Genomic DNA, 18,404 nt, shown 5'->3' with positions numbered 1-18,404 from the left:
ACGGATGATTTACATGGAAAATCTGGCTGAAATCTATAAGTTATCTACTTCAACACTGTAATAAGTTTTTCTTATCTTATGCAGTTACCGTGATGTCATGTAACTACATGCATTTTCTCTCCTTTTATTCATAAAGTTCTTAAACGATTTCTAAGTTGCTGAAAGTGCCATTTATTAAGTTTTATAATTAAACCCTTTAATGGACAGAAACACTTAAGAAAATTCAACATGCTATTAGATCACTTTCATGGCACTCTGGGCTTGTTTTTCTTTTTTTACGTTTAAATACTTATATGTTTTAGTTTATTTTCATGCCCCACCTGCTGGTCTGAACAGGCATTGCTACACACAATTATCAATTCCCATTCAAGGGATTTTTTTTTAAACACATTCTGCAAAAAGCAATTTATCAACTCCAAACACAAACATGCTTGTCATTTGTATCATCTTCTGCAGTGCAAGTGAAGACAGCAGCTGTCAGTGCAGGCCTAATGCTCTTAAATGCCCCATCAGTCCTGCCATTTCCTTCTTTTCTTTCTTTTTTTCACAAACCTTGCTGTCAAAGTTTTGAGACAAATGTCTCAGCCTTTTGTTCAGAGACCAGTTCAGAATAATAACTGCTGGCGGTTCAGGATTTCAGCTCGTCTGTGTTTGTTTAAAAGTTAATCGAAACTTGAGCTCTGCAGCGTAACACCTGTTTCCTCTTGTATTCTGACGTTCATGTTTGATGGATGAGCTTCAGGCGTTGAAGTCGGAAAGGCCTCCCAGCTGTTTGTGTAATCAGGTTTAAATCAGGACTCTCCACTCCAAAACATTCAGATCTGGGAAAACACATGTTGGTTAAATGAAAATATCACTTTAAATCCAAATCTGTTAGCGTTCTGAATCATTTTGAACTTATCTCTAATGAAGGCAAGTCTGAGAAATCTTAACATCTGAATATCTTCTTTTTATTTTTTTTCCCCCAGCAGCTTACAGACATTACCGGCATCAACTGGACTCCACAAATCTTATTTACTTGTCTGAATATTTAAGTTCACTTAAGATGTATAGATGTGGCATTTGAAAATGCTTCTTGTTGGGATCTTGTGTGAGTCTGAGTCGCTCCTGATTGGCTGCTGGCCTGCAGCAGGGACACACACCTGCAGCTTGTTGGATCACCAGCCTGGGAGGGTTTAAGGAGCTGCAAGGCTTCCACTCTGCTGGATGAAAACTCAAACATGTTTGTCTCTAGCTTGCTGATGACTCTTCTGAGAACTCTAGAATTTATGTGACTCATCTGTTTTTGTCTTTCTTTTTTTTTTAGCTCCACTGTCTCTGTTCACTCTTCTCTCTCTGATTCTCAGCGATCCTCTCGTGTTTTCGAACCAGAACCGTGTGCTCACCTGCAGCCGGATCCTATACTTCCCTCCCCTCGCCTTCCTCCCTCTGAGAAGCCCTACAAGGTACTATAAGCCCATTTAACCTGCAACGTTAGAATTTCTTTCAACCGTTCTGACCTCACTGTCGTTAATCTGCCTCTCCTCCTGCAGATGATCCCCAGACCGGAACCAAGGAGAACTTCTGCAATATTCTTACCTCTTTGTACACATTTAAAATAAATGCTTAAACTTGCCTCTGTTTCCGTGTGCGATTCTGCATGGTGCTTGTTCTTTAAGCCCTTCCACCTTATGGTTTCTGGACAGCAGTCGGCATTAGTGAGGGCCTTAATTTCAGTCCAGGATCTGCTTGTGTCTTCACAGACAACATGTGAGGTCCTCTAACACGAGTGATGTTTTGTTTGCATCCAACTTCACTTATCTAGGGGCGATATTGTGGTTTCCAGCATTTACAATGGCATATGTTGTGACTTAAAAGAAATTTGACACATAAAGCTTTGAACTTGGGTCTGTCTCTTTAAGAAATTCCTTACTGAAACTCTGCCTTCAGGAAGTTATCGTATCACTCTGCTAACGTTTTTACCAGTGTTCCACTGAGAAGCGGCTCATGAGCTCAGATGGTGCACAGCTCCCAGGTGTTTTGCACAGCTGCATGGTTGCCATGGGAGATCAAAAGATTTCTCAAACATGCATGAAAGAATCATGCATGTAAAGCTCTAATTTCAAACTTTAATTTTTTTCAGGTTTCAACTTGGTTAGGAACTGTCTGCATGAAAAACAAACAATTTATTTCCTGATTTGAGATTTTCATGAATCTCCATTTTTGAATTTCTCTCTCTTACAGGGACAATTTTTGGAAAGTGACCAGGCAGTAAGGAAATACTCCTGCTGCTTTTGAGTGGGATCGTTGTTGCACAATGCATGCCAGTTATGCAAGGTACCAATGATCCTTTCTCAGGAATTACTGAATACCCTTCAAATTAATCACACAATACCTCAACTCCATTGTAAATTCACAAATGAACTGGTTGTGTTCCTCTAACTTTGATTCCCCAAATGGAAATTCACAGTAAATTTTTCATATGAAGACTGTGACAAGACTGACTTCCATATTTATTTATTTATTTTTACACTCATACATAATGATTTATACCGCTAATACTCTATACCTGGGCCTGCATTATTCCCGCTATAGAACTGCTTGAATGAGCGAGTGTACTGTTTGAGGCTCTAATCCTTCGTGCTCCAGCCTCTTGTATGGAGGCTTAAGATTGTTTTGATCTCTGCTGAGTAACTACCTGCTCCGTCTGCAGATCCAGTCCGAACACCGGTCCAGTCAGCTGCAGGATTATCCCTCTGCCAGAGAGCGCAGCCCGAACAGAACCTCTGAGGCTCAGCTGAGTGGAGCCATGGCCGACAGGCACCAGGTAAGTAAACGGAGGAGAAAAGGTTCCTATGCTGAAAACGATAGTTCTGATGCGCAGATCAGCGATTATTTTCTCTAGTAATAATTCGTGAGGAAAAAAAAACCCATAAAACATTTGTCATCAGGTTTTTTTTAATATTAAAGGGAGAAAACTCTTATATTTATATACTTATTTATTTTTTAACCTATTGAGTGAGGTACATATTGATTATCCATCGAGACTGAATCCAGACCAGCACGGCTGAATTATGAAACTGGTTCTGATCCCCCCCAAAGCTCAAACACATGACTTGTTAATGTAGCAAATACGTTGTGAATCCACTACGCATTACGTTCTATAACAATTTTGAGATTCAAAGATATGACAGCATTACTTTTGTTGACAGATGGAAGTTTCATCGGATGCTAAATCAACAGGAAAATGTGAACTTCAGGCAGAATAAAATGCATTTGACTCATTTGAAATGCTGTCGATTGTTTTTGGGGTTGCGATGAATAACCCAGTGGTGGAGTCCTTCAGGCCAAAAGCTGTATTAAACATATACTGACTGCAGACCATACCATGGACACAATCAATACATTACAACCATGAATAAACCAGCAACTGCAGCTGTATTCTTGAATGTTTGGTTAAAAAAGGAAGGGGAAAAAAGTTCCATTTGGGAATTCTCACTAATGTCGAATGTCTTCTTCCTCTGCAGTTTTTAGTGTTTGGAAACGGACACAAAGGACATTGTGTTTTGTGTCACAAAAACTTTGCATCGGTTTATTTAACAACTTTGTCCTGGATTGCAGACATGCCCAGTTCAGCCCTTGACTTCTGGGAGCTTATGCAACATGTCTGGAGGTTCAAAGCCTGGTTTCAGCATTGTCTGTCAGGTGTTTCAGTCGAGGTTACTAACGGACATGGTTCTCATTTTTACGTGTACGGTCAACGTCAGCAAAACTCTTGCACTCGCTTGAAAGTGCAAGAGGGGGAAATCTCCACAGAGTTTGATCACCGTATTTTATCGACAAGCTGAATTGTGACAAGAAAACTGAAAAGCGACGAGGCCGAAATGATCCCACGTTTCGTTGACTTCCAAAACAAATCGGACCGTTCAATTATCTTTAGCACGATGCGCTTTTCACACCACGTCTGAGTAACCAATCAACACTGAAACTTGCGTGAGGAACTTTGGTTATCAGGGTCACTGATACTTGAACACTTGGACTAGTCCAACACTTTTGGTAAGAAGCAAATTCATAGAGCTGATGAAAGAGAAAGTAGTCTGAATCTTAGAGGATAGTAGATGCTCTTTGTGAGGTTGGAGCTGACTATCCCAAACATTTCATAGTGTTCAGTACAGTTGCATGATGATTAACTGTACAGGGCCTTGTATTAATTTACCTTAAACTTTTTCACATTGTGCCACATTAATGTTACAAATATTTGTGTACTTCACTGGGCTCTCTTTATAAAAGTCCAACTCAAAATGGTGCGTATTTGTGATGTGTGGGGGGAGGAAAAAATCTGAGAAACGCTCCATGATTTGGATCCAATCCACCGAAATCAGTTCTTTCTACAACCATCTTTTCACTGCAGTTATAGCTGCAAGTTGTTTTTGGTGTGTCCACCCACATGCAGACCCGACGATTTGCCCATTCTTTGCGAAACGGCTCCAGCTCAGTCAGATTAGACGAGGCTTGGTCTGTCTGGGTGGATCGTTGTTTTCCTCCAGGAAGATGAACTTTTGTACCCCGGTTAGTCTAACGCAGGTTCCAACAGGTTTTCTTCTGGGAGGTTTCCATCTATCTTGTCATCAACTCCTCCTAACAAGGAGTTGATGAAGAGATGGATTACGTTTCTGTTTTAAAATCAAACACAACTACAAGAGAAATTAGTAGGAGAGACTGTAAAATACCTTGCAGGAGAAGTTCTTTCAGCTAATTGTCATTTTCTGGTCTGGGCTTCAAATTCTTGGAATACGCTACCATTTTAGCTAAAATATTACATCATTCAGGAAGTCATTTATCACTACGTCATCAAAACTGCACTCATGTTTTCAATAATTTTTCAATGAACCGGTGTTTTTTTTACATGTTTTCTTAAGGAATTTAATTTGTATTGATGTCTTCTGTAAACGATGCTACTTTTTGAAATCCATTGGAATCTGTCATAAATCATAGATCATGTATGCTTTTATGCATGTCAATTGTATTTTTTTATTTTTTTTTAATCCCTTCCATCAACCTGCTACTACAGATGAAAATTTGGATAAATCTGGCACACTTGCGTGATGCATGCATTGTTCCCTTTATGAAATGAATAAAATCCAAAACTCAAATCCAAACGACCCTCCATGTTCATGGTTACGTGCAGCGTCAAATTTAACGCACAGCTTTTGTCATTTCGGTTTCATCTCGGCGCCCCCTTGTGGCAAACTTGGCACAGTTCTTGCTACTCATTCAAAAAGATCAGTCATGTGGAAAATAGTTGTCATGTCAACAGTCCCACCTGAGCTGTGGACTTCTGAAGCTCCTCCAGAATTGCCATGGAAGTCTTACCTGCGGACTTTTAGTTTCATACTTCACAAATCTGGAACAAGCTTAGAAAATACTGTTGACTTAACAACCTGGAACCAACATTTAGTTTTATACCTAGTTAATGCAGAACAAACTTAAGATCCAGAGATCGTAGTTTCATAGTTTATAAACTATGATGTACTTCTTCTTATTAAACACGGGGAACCAATATTTAGCTTTATTCTTACCAAGTAGCAACCCAGAAAAAGAATCAAACATGGAGACACAGAAACTCCTACTAGTTTATAAATTGTGGAGCTCTTGTTCTTATTACTAATCGAGAACAAACTTTAGATCTAGAGAAACTCCTCTGAGTTTACATTATGTAGTAGTTTCATCTTTTTCTTTTGTTTGTTTTTCTAGCATTTCCTTCCAATTCATGTAAAACACTTTGCCTTATTGCTGAAAATGTTCTATATAATTAAGATTCCTTTACCTCGCCTTTCTAATGCCTGGGTTTTTTTTTTGTTTTTTTTTTTGTAGCGCATCCTCTGTTCTCAGTGTTGTCAATACAGACTTTCTTAGATGCAGGTGTCACATTATGCCGCCGTTTCGTCCCCAACAGGATGAGAGAGTCCTGCAGCAGATTGAGAGGGAGGTGCGCATGCAGGAGGGAGCCTACAAACTCCTGGCTGCCTGTTCCCAGAGAGATCAGGCCCTGGAGGCCTCCAAGAGTCTGCTGACCTGCAACGCCCGCATCCTGGCTCTGCTCGGCCAGCTGCAGAGGATGAGGAGAGCACAGATCTTGGAGAGAGAGGGACACGGGTCAGTAGAAGCACAGGGATTGAGCGTATGCATGATTTCATGGGAAGGTAATTGCTCAGGGAGATGCATATAAATGAGGAACTTAAAAAGTCTTCTTTTTTTTTTCTTTAAAAAGCGAACCGAAGAAGTAATTTTTGCACAAAAAAAAAAAAGCACAGCCTGTACCAACAAACGAGATGTCAGGCGAGGTTACTTGGAGATGCATGAGCTGTGTTTATATTACACAATGAATAGATCCAGAAATGTCCATTTCTAAGTTAAATCTTCAGGTCTGAGAGTCGTGAATATGCAACTGATGTGTCAATACTGCTTAAGGGAATTACTTTGCGATTTAGGATAGACAAAAACTAACAAAACACATTTTGTTTCTTTTATTTTCTCTATTTCCTGGACGTGGGTGGTTGGCTGCTGGTTATTTTTGACAGCAGGATATCTGAAGATGCAGTGCCATGTACTGGGAAAGTGTCACTTTCAGGTAACAAAATGTCTTTGTACAAATCGTATTTGTTTAATCCTTTGTATATCAAGAGCCAAGTTTGTCGTGCAGCTGCTTGTTGCAACAAACTTTTTTTTTTTTTTCCATGTCTGACTTATTAATTTGCACTCTGCAGACCTGCGAATCCCCCTCATGTGGAAAGACTCAGAGTACTTCAAAAACAAAGGAGGTAAGCAAATGGGATCAGGTTTTCTCTCAATAGGCAAATATCCAAATAAAAGTTTGGCATATTCATTGTAAGAATATAATTTTTTTGTAGGCATTTCTGTGCCTGTATTAGTATTTTTATATGTAAATGTGACAAATTCCACACAAAAATGTAATAAAAATCCCCAATAAAATAATCTTTTCTCCATCTTCAGAGCTGCATCGCTGCGCCGTGTTCTGCCTGCTTCAGTGCGGCTCAGACATCCACGACACCGATCTGGTGATGGTGGACAGGACGTTGACTGACATCTGCTTTGAGGACGCAGTCGTATTGTAAGGCAAAATTTCCACAACCGAGTTGACGCGTTCCAACGTGCAAGATCTTAAAGACCTTTCACATCCGCCCAGCGACAAGGTGGGTCCGGGCTTCTCACTCCGCGTCGAGCTCTACAGCTGCTGCGCGGCCGAGGATTTCCCCCCGGCGGCCCCGGCTCCGGCTCCCAGGAGAATGAGCTTCCTGGGAGGCTCGTTGGGATGCTCCTCTGGGAAAAAGATCCGTGCCGCGTTTGAGTCTGCGTCTGCGTGCGGCTCCATCTGCCCCGGTGGAGGGACCGCGAGGCCTGGACATGTTTCACCTCCGTCTGCACTGTGGGCACGGTCACTCTCCTTGAAACACGTTTTATTGTTGTTTTTTTAAAAGAGAGTCTAATTGTATGAATTTCTTTGTATTCACAGGGGCCCAAAGTATAGCCTGTTGGCTCAGACAACACTGACTGTTGAAGATGTTAGAGAGGGTTTCAAGACCCATGATTTAACACTTTCAGCAACAGGTAATTTCCTGTTTTTTCCCTCTTATTGTATTTTTATTTTTTTTTTAAGTATGATTTTAGGCTTTTTCCCCTCCCACAGAGGATAGTCCATTCTGGTTGCCTCTGTATGGAAACATGTGCTGCCGCTTAGTCGCTCAGCCTTTATGCATGACCCAGCCAGCGATAAGGGGCCAACTCAAGATCAAGGTGAATGCTTACTGTAACTTTTTTTTTTTTTTTTTACCACCAATCACAACAACTCCCTTTGATTCTGATTTACTTGCGTGTGTCTTTATTGCTCTCACTCAGCTTGAGGAGGATGCAGATCACTGGGGAAACTACTTCTGTGTCCTCATAGGCCAAACTCTTCTCTGCTATGGAAGTGGAGAAGACCTGGAGCCGGAGGACGAGCCTCTGCTTGTAATCCCCATCACAAAGGTTGGCTTTTAAATATGCAAAGTCAGAATGAAGTCAATACAAAGATGTAGAGATTATGCTTGGGTTGGTTACAGTCGCATGACAAAACCACTAGAGGGCACCGGTGAGAAAAGCTGTTTTGAGCGTCTCACGGTTTGAATCCGGGTTATTTCTCCCCACACTCGGTCAGATATCACACTAATCTATTCAGTTATTTATTATAGTAGTTTAATAATGATTTGTGAAAATTTGCTTGTTCAAAGATCAGAGTATGGAATGAATTCAGTCAAATACAGCTGCAGATGGACACTTAAAGCAGTAAAATTGTTTTTATGTTAACTTGCAGCATCCTATACACTTATAAGAAACCTTGTCATATTTGTTCATGTTATAGCCATAGATAAAATGGATCGTCTTTGCAGTAACGTCATTCCCCGCTGAAATTCACACCCTTAGAGCATTTATTGCGTGTTGTGGTAAGAAGAAACATTCTGTGCTGTCACAATTATTTTCTAATTAAACAACTGTAACTGAGGCGTTTCTTTTAAATATACACTTTCATTTTTAATTTGACACATTATTCATATCATTTACACAAAGTCCATGAACACAGATGGATCTCCACGTCTTTAAGGAAAAAAATATCAAGACATTGCACTGTTTGCAATTATTTGGAATTATCTTTAGGCATTTTTTTCTAACTCCAAGCTGGATAAATGTCAATGCCTAATGGATTCAAGCGTAGCAGGGAGAATGTGAAAGAAGGAGATCGATGCCCTGCGTATCAAAATGTGTATATATGAGTCAACTTCTTGTCTTTTGGCAAAATGGACCAAAAAAGAGATTTTTTTTCCCCCCCCCTTTGAGTCAGTTACAGGACCAAACGTCTCGTTTGAAATTGCTCTGATACTGGAACATGATCACAGAACCACCCAACGTTTTGTCACAGACAGTCAATAGGGTGACAAGAAACGTGTTGAGAATCGAAGATGCAAAGTAACTGCAGAAGATTTGACAAGAAGCATGACGTTACCTTGAACTCATCAACTTATACTGCGCTGCACCGGCTGCAGCGTATAGCAGAGGGAAACGGGGAAGCAACGAGCCGTCAATGAGAAAGCAGAGTAGCAGCTCAGATTATCTGTCATACCATTCTGTCACGACATAATGACAAATATGTGAAGGACATGTTTTTTGTAGGTTACATACTGTTGCTTTTAAGAGATGAAAATAGGTGTGGTGTGAAAATGTTTTTCATTTAGTTGCATGATCATTATGTAAAGCAACATTTGCCCAATAGCTGTGCACAAGCATATTTTTAGAACCTCAGAAAGTCAAAACCTCCCTTTACTTTCCTTAAACATTCATGTTTGAAGTCTATTAGCGTCTTGGATTAATTGTGTAGTTGATTATTAAAAATGAATCCTCAACAACAGGACTTGACTTATTGCACCCAGTGACATGTACATCAAAACGGAGATTTACACGAGCCATCTGTTTTTTTAGCTACATTCATTTATTAATTTTTTTTAAATGTTGGTTTGTAAAGAAATAAAGTTGTTTACCTCAAACCATTCATTCATAGTTGAGGAAAAACCAGTCTGAGCTCCAGTCTACTGATTCATAGCGCTTCGACTTGCGACGTGTAATTTTAAGCCCTCTGCAGTTTTTCCTCAGGAACTGCTGCAGGGCGTTTGTGACGGTGTAACTTGTACTATAAATATGATGGAATAACTTCTAAACTAAGCCACAACGTGTTATAGGGACCCCTATTTAAATAACTACATTTATCAATATTGCACCTGGATAATCACACAGTGCAAAAAATGTTGGAAGTTCAAAAACATTTCACAAGATGAAAGGATACAGAGCAGATCGTTCACCATTCCTCTTTAGGTGATCTAGAGGGATTGTACAGCCACCATCCCTCCTTTAAACCCACAGTAGATTTTGGTTCTGATAAATCATTCCTATAATGATTTACAGTATGTTTTGGATTATTATGTGGCTAAAACCCCAATGATAAGCCAACATTGGCTCAGAGGAGTTAAGATTTTTAATTACAATGTTGCGGTGTTTCAGTTTCATGGATTTTTTTTTTTTTTTTATTGCGTCGAAACACAAATATAGGTTCTGAATGTCTGGCTTTTGACAATTTTCTTTGCAGAGTTAATCTTGATGAAAGGTGAGCCATGTTTCCTCTAACTTTGATCGCTGACTTTTCAGACGTAAAATAGTATTTATTTCAGTTGTGCATACATAACCACTGGTTTAGAAAACTAAATATGTGCATATATATATATATATATATATATCACCTCGAGTTTGGTTTGGACAGCACGTCTGACTGATGCTGCCTGCAGGAAGACGAGGAGGGGAAAAAAAAAAAAAGCCTTGAGAAAATAATCTCATGGTTAATCTGCACAGTTTTGGATAAACCAGAAACCAGTGACGTCAAGAGGACCAGTTTAAACCAGAAACCTGCAGACGGCCGCATCTGTAAAAATCCACCTGACTCTTCTCTTAGATAATGACAATTTATCAGATCTTGTTCCTTGTGAGACATTTGTTTCCCCCTTTGCAGGTGGATCTCGTTATACATTTATTTTTGGTAAATGCCAGCGCACCAAAAAAAACAAAAACAATTATGAGGAAGTGAGAGTGAAGAGGAAATGTTCTTTTAATATGGTTCATTAACTTATTGCTTATGAGACAACAACTTTGCACAAAGATGGGAGGTTTTGTTTTTCTTCAAGTTATTTGTACGTTGTATAAATACAATGCATTCCAATGTGCAATCATATTCAATGTATTGGATGATTCTAGGCAATCATATTCAATAATCTAGAATATTACTGTATGACTTTAGTCAGTGAAACACTATACAAACTATTTTCAAGCTTTTATTTTTGTTAATCATGATGATTTTCTGCTTAGGGCTGATACAAACATGATATTGAAGATTAAAATATTACACCAGAACAATAAATAAAAAGTTTTTAATACCTGCTTAAAGGTTATTTTCAAAAGTTACTTTTAATTTGATCAGCGAGTGGAATATTCTGATTCCTGTAAGTTTCTGAAGAGAAAATAAACCTTTTAGACATCGATTGCTGTCGTGTTGAATGCGAGGCCACTCATTCAGCATGGGCAGTCGGATCCCTCCTCATCAATCACAGACTGGCACAACCTGCTGCTCACCAAGCTGCTCGGAAAAGCCAGGCACTGTTAAACAGGAAAGGGGGGAAAAAAAACTGTGTTTTGGCTCATATTATGTTACTCGTCTAATTCTGATTTCATGTCAAATGTCTTTTACGTGTGGATACAGGATTTTTCAGTGCTTTTTTCCCCCCCATCATCGTTGTCATGTTCGTTGGAAAAATGCAAAATGGATGTTTTCTCTTAGCTTTGGAGCATTAAACACTTTCCTGATGACGGATCTTGATTAATGTTAAACTTGAGATGAAGTTCAGACATGCTAAATATGTTTATCATTGCAATATCTAAAAGCTGTGTACAATTTGACTTCAAAAAGTGAAACAAAAGATTGTATTTCAAGCTCCCTCACCCCCTCCATCGCATTGTATTTTCATTTTGTACTCTTCCACCAAGCCCGTTTTTCCAACGTGGTAAAATGTGACCCGGCTCAAGAAACCATCAAATGCCTGTCGATCCTGTCATGTCTCATGAGATGAAGAGGAAGTTCACTCAAATTTCCATTCCTGGTAAAGGATGCACCTGCAATCCACAGTGTTTATTTGTTACCTGAACTTTTCCCAGTTCTTTCACAAAAAGACAAACTGGCATGTGGAGGAAGGGGCTCTGGTCAGGACAGACCAAATTAAACCATAACTGACCTAAAATAAAAAAAAAAAAGAAACAAGCACTGCGTGAAACATGATGCTGGCAGCATCATGGTAACAGACTGGGCCAACGCCCTTAAATGAAATCTATGTCAACACATTGAAGCGAAGTCCCTCAAACAGTAAACGGTCTACCTGTATGTGATTTAATCTCAGCATAAATACAGCTGGTCTGTGAAGGCCTCTGGGATTTATCAGAGAACATTTGCCCTAATCCTTAGCTGACTCGAATTTAGACCTATAGAGATGTTTGTGTGTGTGTGTGTGTGTGTGTATAATTTTATTTTAATTTTTTTTTTTTACCAAAATGTAATATTAATGTAGATGTTCTTACAGAGAACATCTGAGAAATCTAAATTAAATATGAAACTTACACAGTGTGTGTATTTTATTTATTTTCCGCTTCAGGATACCAACGTGTGTACGTGTGAGAGCGATCCTGTCCACGGGCTGCAGATTAGCATTAGCATTAGCATGCAGCCTCAAAGAGGGAATGCGACCTGCGCAGCTACCACCCAGAATGCTGACGACTTGCCAGGCTGGATCAAGGCCCTCCAGCAACATGTCTACAGCCTGAGTAAGACTGGGACTAAGGAAATTATCTGTCAGAAAAATAAATGTTGTTTATCTTAAGCTCTTATCTGTTATGAAAGCTTCTTGGGCTATTATTAGCAAAGTGAAAGCAGGTTTTTGGTTTTTAACCGCTGCAGTGGAGGGGGTTGTGGTCACGTAAGGGAACTAAGCAGAGGGGAATTTTGGAGCGAACCGACGAACTTACTGGAATTCATAGGTACCGAAGCAAACGTGAACACAAAGTTTTACTCAGTATTTTGTTTATTTACTTTAATTTTCTTATTTCAAGCGTTCTAACTTCAAAGCAACTTTTCAGCAAGTTATAGGAGCTTGATTTTAGTAAATAATTTCTCAATATTGATAAAGTATTACATCCACTGGCAGATTATTTCACTGACGGGGAAAAATGTTTTATTAGAAGTGAAATAATCTCAGTTCATTTTCTAATCTGTCTTATCAATAATAAGGAATTATTGACTTGAGCCAAGCTCTTATTTCTTGCTGAAAAGTCACTTGTGAATTAGTTCAGTCTTATTTTAAGTGCACTAAAAACTACTAAAAATACTTGATAAGGTTTTGTGTTTTGGCAGCATGGTGGATAGTTTTCAAAGGTTTTTACGCAGAAAAGCCCGATTGGTGTTTGTTCTACTTGATACTTTGTAGAACCACCTAACACTTTTGCACATCTAGAGTCTTTGAGTTTTCTCACATGAAGTAGATCATTGTCTATCTTGCATCATTCTGCCAGGAGGTAAACAATTGCCCCAGTGTTAAATCTTTTTAGGTTTCTGTCTTTCTGCCCTCCAACTTGACAATGTGTCGCCGTTTTCAGGGGGATGTAAAGTGTTGGTAGGTTCAATTTTAACCCTCATTGTGCAAAAATGTAGAAACCTGTCATATTATTTCATTTATTATAATGTTTTTCTCTTCATGGTAAGAACTTTCATTTATCTTTGTCATAATAAATTCTAAGTACTGATGTTTAAACCCTTGGAAAAAGTCTCCTTAATGTCAGGAGTATTAGTATTAGTTTTACTATTTTCTGCGCCGTTTGTTCAATAAAAGCATCAAATGCCAACAAATTTGCAATTTTTCACAGTGTGACTAGTGTCCTAAAGACAAGTATTTCCAATGGGAATGTTCCTACAGAGCAGTATTTGTTTGAGGGGCCATTATTGTTGGCCCCACAAACAGTCTTAGCCGTATAGTTATCTCGGGCGTAACAAATAGTTCTTATCGTCACTTTCGTCATTATTACAACAGTGCCACAAAATATTGTGCTAAAACTTTAAGTCCTTGTCTTCCACACCTAGAAACTGGACACTTTAATTTTCACGTGCCAAGAATTATGCTGTTACCTTCATTATTTAGGGCAGGTCTAGTTTTAAGACCAGCCATAAATAATTAGGACGTTGCTGAAGTAGCAAAACAAAGTCCACTAAAGACTTTGATGCATTTATCAACCAAAAAGGGTCTGTGCTGCTAACAAAATGGCTGAAAATGCTTTTGATTGGTTTATCTGACTATAGCAGTCTGCTGCCTCTTACAGAACATTAGACTTGGACTTTTATTAGTTGACATAAAATAAGCTGCTTTGTGGTGAGAACAAATTTGCTGAAGCCTAAAAAAAACAAAAAACAAATTGCTGCCGCTAATCTGTCGCTACAATGAATGATGAAAATGAACAACTGAAAATATCACGTGTGTGTGTGTGTGTGTGTGTGTGCGCGTGCGTGTGTGTGTTTTCATCCTCTGGGCCTCCTGACTGACATGTGGTACAGCAGGTATAACGAAAACCTGAACTTGACTAGACTCTGGCACAGCGACGAATAAAGCCGACATAATTATGATTGAATAATTACGAAAAGCTGTTAATGAATACATCTTGGTTTGTATTACGACATGTGTAATCGCCGACTTGGGCTGTTTCAGGTCAGTGGAAACGGTGTTGCGATGAGGTGATGAAGATTGAGGCGCCGAGGTCCAGGAAACCCAAAGCGGCCAAGCAGGGATCTCTGTTTCACGAAATGGGTAACGTCTCCAAAAGCGTAACGGCGCTGCTGCATTCAAGCATTTCTGGGATGACGCAGAAATGCTTGAAAACCTCTGATTTCAGGGGTTTTTCTCGGAGGTGATTTTATTTTTCCTCCTCTTTCAAAATGATTAGTTAATGCATTCTTTTTTAATTGAGTTAATTTCCTCTTGCTTTGTTCTTTTGTTGAGATTTTCCTCTGATCCGATGCCAGTACAGAAAACAAGACTTGAAAAGATGCCATGAAATGCATCCTTGATTTGAGCCAACACATTAAATCGACAACACTGGAGTTGTTTTTGTGTGTGTGTGTGTGTGTGCGTGCGTGCGTGTGTGTGTGTTTTACAGCTGCACAGTTATTTACTTTACTGTTATGGAGACGAGCTGAAACGGCAGTCGCTGCCATCGCCCTGTTGGCAGACAAACGTCTGATAAAGAAAATGTCAACGTTTACGGTGCATTTCGAAAGTATTCATACCTCTAGAAGTTAACTCTTATGCAACAGCCACATATTTCAATGTATTTTCAGTTTTTTTTTATGTATGAAAACATCACACAGAATTGTGCCGTTGAAAGAAAATGGTGCATGGTCCTAAAACATTTTTGTGTGTGGTACACAGTTTTTGTCTGCCCCTTTTACTGATACCCTAAATGAAACTTTGCACTACCATCTTCCTTCAGACATGAATTAAATTAAATTAAAATGACTCCAACGCTGCCTGACGTAATCTCAGTATAAATGCAGTTCTGAGAGAGCTGAGCTTAGCGATGGCCACTCCAAGACATTGACTTTTTTTATGGATAAAACACGTTGTAATTAATTTGGTGATATAAGGGGCATCCACAATGAAGGCCTTACTTGTGCTCAAGCTTCCTGAATCATGTGAATGCTGAACACCCACGCTAAGTTTTTGCAGTGTATGCAGGTATGAACACCATCTTACCAAGTGTGTTTGGTCTAGTTTCCAGTGCAAATATCCAAGTACACTTGAAATAAGGCAAAACTAACGTGGATATGTAACTTTTCACCAAGATGTCTTCATAATCTTAAAAAAGTACTCGTTCCAATGGCAAATTATTTCACTTATAACATGAGAAAAATGTCTAAGTGAATTTATCTGCCAATGGAACAAGAACTTTTTCATCAATATTAAGGAATAATCGACTTAGAACATGATCATATGTAGCTAAAATTACTTGTATGTTAGATTTAATATTTCAAGTATACTAAGATATTTTGCACTAGAAGCTGGACCAAAATGTCTTGGTAAGATTTTGTTTTTGGACAGATGAATGTGACACCATCAGAAATCTGAAAATAATACTAAAAGGTGAACCAGACCTAATTATTTTCCTGATATCGTGGATAATTTTTCTTGGTTTTCCATGATGTCACACAGCGACACGTTATCCTAAAATGTATCCATATTTGTGTGCAACTAAGCTAAACTAAGGCATAAAATGGTGAGATTAGGGCATGTAAACCTCTAACTTTTAAGAAAGTGAACTTTTTTTTTTTGTCTCATTCAGGCATTTAGCAAATGTGTTGGTGATCCTTCAAAACCAAGAACAGGAATCGCCTGGTTTGATTTAATGTCAGAAAGAGAGAAAATGTTGTTTTTGTAAAATCAACTGAGTTCATTCAGAAAGCTTAAAAAAAAGTAATTATAAATCTTCAAGACGTAAAAGTCATAAATCAGCTGCTTTACAGGCTTTTCTATTTGACACATTGGGACCAGAGCAAGAGACTTTTCTTCATATAATAATCAACAAGCACTGGACTTATTGCTTTCATACCTACTCAACAATCCAAGATTATGGTTTTGTGCAGTTGACAAGCGAGTCCAAATATTTGCTTTCCTCTTAATTTTCTGTTTCCACATTAATTTGAAATATTGATTTCTGTCTCTAGTTTGCCAGCCTCTGACTCAAAGACCCAGTGAATTAGTTATCAGCTTTTCTTGTTTCCAATTCAGTACTAATATTAAATACAGTTGTTTTTTTTTTGAGGTGCAAAGTAAATGAAAGCAGCTGATAAAATGATTTAAAACACTAATATGGCAAAATTATTGCAAAATTGTATCGAGATTTCAGTTAAAACATCTGAGAATATTTAATCTCCGTATTTGAATTAAGATTTTATTAAATTTTTATAAGCAATATGATTTTTGAATAGATTTCCCCATTATTAAGAAATATTAAATCTATGTAGCCGCACAGATCAAGTAGAGACGAGCAGAATTAGTAAAAACCAGATTGCCCGTAAAACGCCAGTTCAAAAGCAACTTTATTGCGGGAGACTTAAATCTTCACATCAATACACGCATTGATATTACAATGACTGCTTCAACAATCGGGCCTATTCTTTCATGCCAGAAATTGAGACAGAAAAAAAGCAAAACAAAACTCAAAGGTTCAGTGTTTCTCACCAACAAAGTTGGGGAGAAACCAGACCTGAAAGTGGACAAACGAGTCTGAGTGAATAACAGGAGTACCCATAAATGTCCCGGGACAGAATGTCAGACGCTGTCGTCAGGACCGACCGCGTTATCGCTTTCACCTGCTGACAAAGACGTCAGTCATGCCGATCAAAATATATGTAACATGTTTGTGGTTAAGAGATGTTTCGGAGTTTTAATGTGACGGGAAGGAGGAGAGGGCAGGAAGCAGGGGAAGAAAATAAAAAACCCTTTCTCAAACTTCCTCATATCCAGTCGTCTCTCATCGCCTTCAAGTGTTTCCTGGCACTGCGAGTTGAACTTGAAAGATTTGAGTTTGATTGTTGGATTTATTATCTCCATCTCCATCTTCCACTTCCTTTACAGTAACACCCTCCTCTCCGAGAAAGGGTCCTGCCATTCCAGATTTGTCTCATGAGATACAAACGTTGCTGTCCTCTTACTACAGCGAAAGGTATGATTGGCTGCAGCAGTCAAACTACTGCTTCTGTTTCTGCTCTCAGGATAAATCACAGAAAATCCTCTCGACGCTCGGCTGACGTGCACAATCACTTGTTGCAACAGCTGGACGGTCACGGCTCACGCCAAACGGAGATTGTTTAAAATTTTCCCTGCTTGCACTTTCAGTAAATTTAGGTAGAAAGTCTGTTCCTGGCTAAATACCCAATGTTAAAATTTGAATTTTCAGTTCATACAAAATATGTCAAAATATTAAGAGATTAATTCCCAATGTGCACCTTTTTATTTCAAATGTCTGAACACGAGGTGCTTTCTCAGCTTCACTTACTTTCATATTAATCAAATTTGTGAGCTGCTCTATTTCCCACTTTAAAACTTAAAAGAAAAAATGTCTCCTAACGTGCTGAAAATGCGAGTTTCAAAGTAGAAATTTCCACTTACCGTCCGACATTACAGATGTCTGGAAGAGATTGTTACGCTTGGGATTTCTGTGGTTGTGGGAGTCGACAGTGAACCAAAGCCTGAGTGAGGAACAACAAAAAAAACCCACACACACACACACTCACACACACACACACACACAGGGGGAATCTAAACAAGATATTCTGGATATGATTGGATTTGGATGTGGAAGGGGAATAAGTCACACCCTGTTTCTATTTTCTTCCTGGATTGGAAAATTATTTATTAAAAGCGATACAGCAGAAAACTTTTTTTTTTTGCCTTTAACCTTCTGCATGCATCATTTCTGTTTCTCTTTTGCTTGATTTGTGGCTTTAAACACAAAACAAAACTGCAGCAGATCTAATCAATGGTTCCACATAGTTTGAAATCTCCACATTAATGTCGATTCCGAGGCTGAACAGGTTTCATAAGTCCAAAGCCGACTGAAAGCTTTTTTCTTTTTGAGCTCATTTATAGGTTATTGATTAATATATTGCACGTGATTGATTGTTATTTATTTATTTGTTTACAGTATATCTAGTCATTTTGAACTTATCACTCTTAGGTATG

At 38.7% G+C, this 18,404-nt stretch overlaps 1 protein-coding gene across 4 annotated transcripts in view; it reads left to right on the top strand.

Annotated features, from left to right (window-relative positions):
* The first annotated feature begins 65 nt into the window (after window positions 1–65).
* Window positions 66–18,404, top strand: part of LOC103135862 (rhotekin-like) — a 23,636-nt gene continuing 5,297 nt past the window's right edge. Inside the window, exons 1-14 of one of the 4 annotated variants that reach the window (XM_016669845.1) lie at window positions 66–1,445; window positions 2,224–2,316; window positions 2,693–2,806; window positions 5,936–6,135; window positions 6,564–6,610; window positions 6,747–6,800; window positions 6,994–7,111; window positions 7,187–7,426; window positions 7,514–7,608; window positions 7,688–7,794; window positions 7,897–8,025; window positions 12,276–12,444; window positions 14,373–14,471; window positions 17,298–17,385. In XM_016669845.1, coding sequence (XP_016525331.1) covers window positions 2,789–2,806; window positions 5,936–6,135; window positions 6,564–6,610; window positions 6,747–6,800; window positions 6,994–7,111; window positions 7,187–7,426; window positions 7,514–7,608; window positions 7,688–7,794; window positions 7,897–8,025; window positions 12,276–12,444; window positions 14,373–14,471; window positions 17,298–17,385 — 1,364 coding nt within the window. In that variant the 5' untranslated portion in view covers window positions 66–1,445; window positions 2,224–2,316; window positions 2,693–2,788. Of the gene's footprint in view, window positions 1,446–2,223; window positions 2,317–2,692; window positions 2,807–5,935; window positions 6,136–6,560; window positions 6,611–6,746; window positions 6,801–6,993; window positions 7,112–7,186; window positions 7,427–7,513; window positions 7,609–7,687; window positions 7,795–7,896; window positions 8,026–12,275; window positions 12,445–14,372; window positions 14,472–17,297; window positions 17,386–18,404 lie in introns of all 4 variants that reach the window. The other 3 variants (XM_016669844.1, XM_016669843.1, XM_016669842.1) reach the window with 3 other exon arrangements.

Source organism: Poecilia formosa, unplaced genomic scaffold (assembly GCF_000485575.1).
Source record: "Poecilia formosa unplaced genomic scaffold, Poecilia_formosa-5.1.2 Scaffold28, whole genome shotgun sequence".
NCBI classification, from domain to species: domain Eukaryota; kingdom Metazoa; phylum Chordata; class Actinopteri; order Cyprinodontiformes; family Poeciliidae; genus Poecilia; species Poecilia formosa.
Note: the sequence above shows the minus strand (reverse complement) of the source record. Positions and strands in the feature narration are given on the sequence as shown.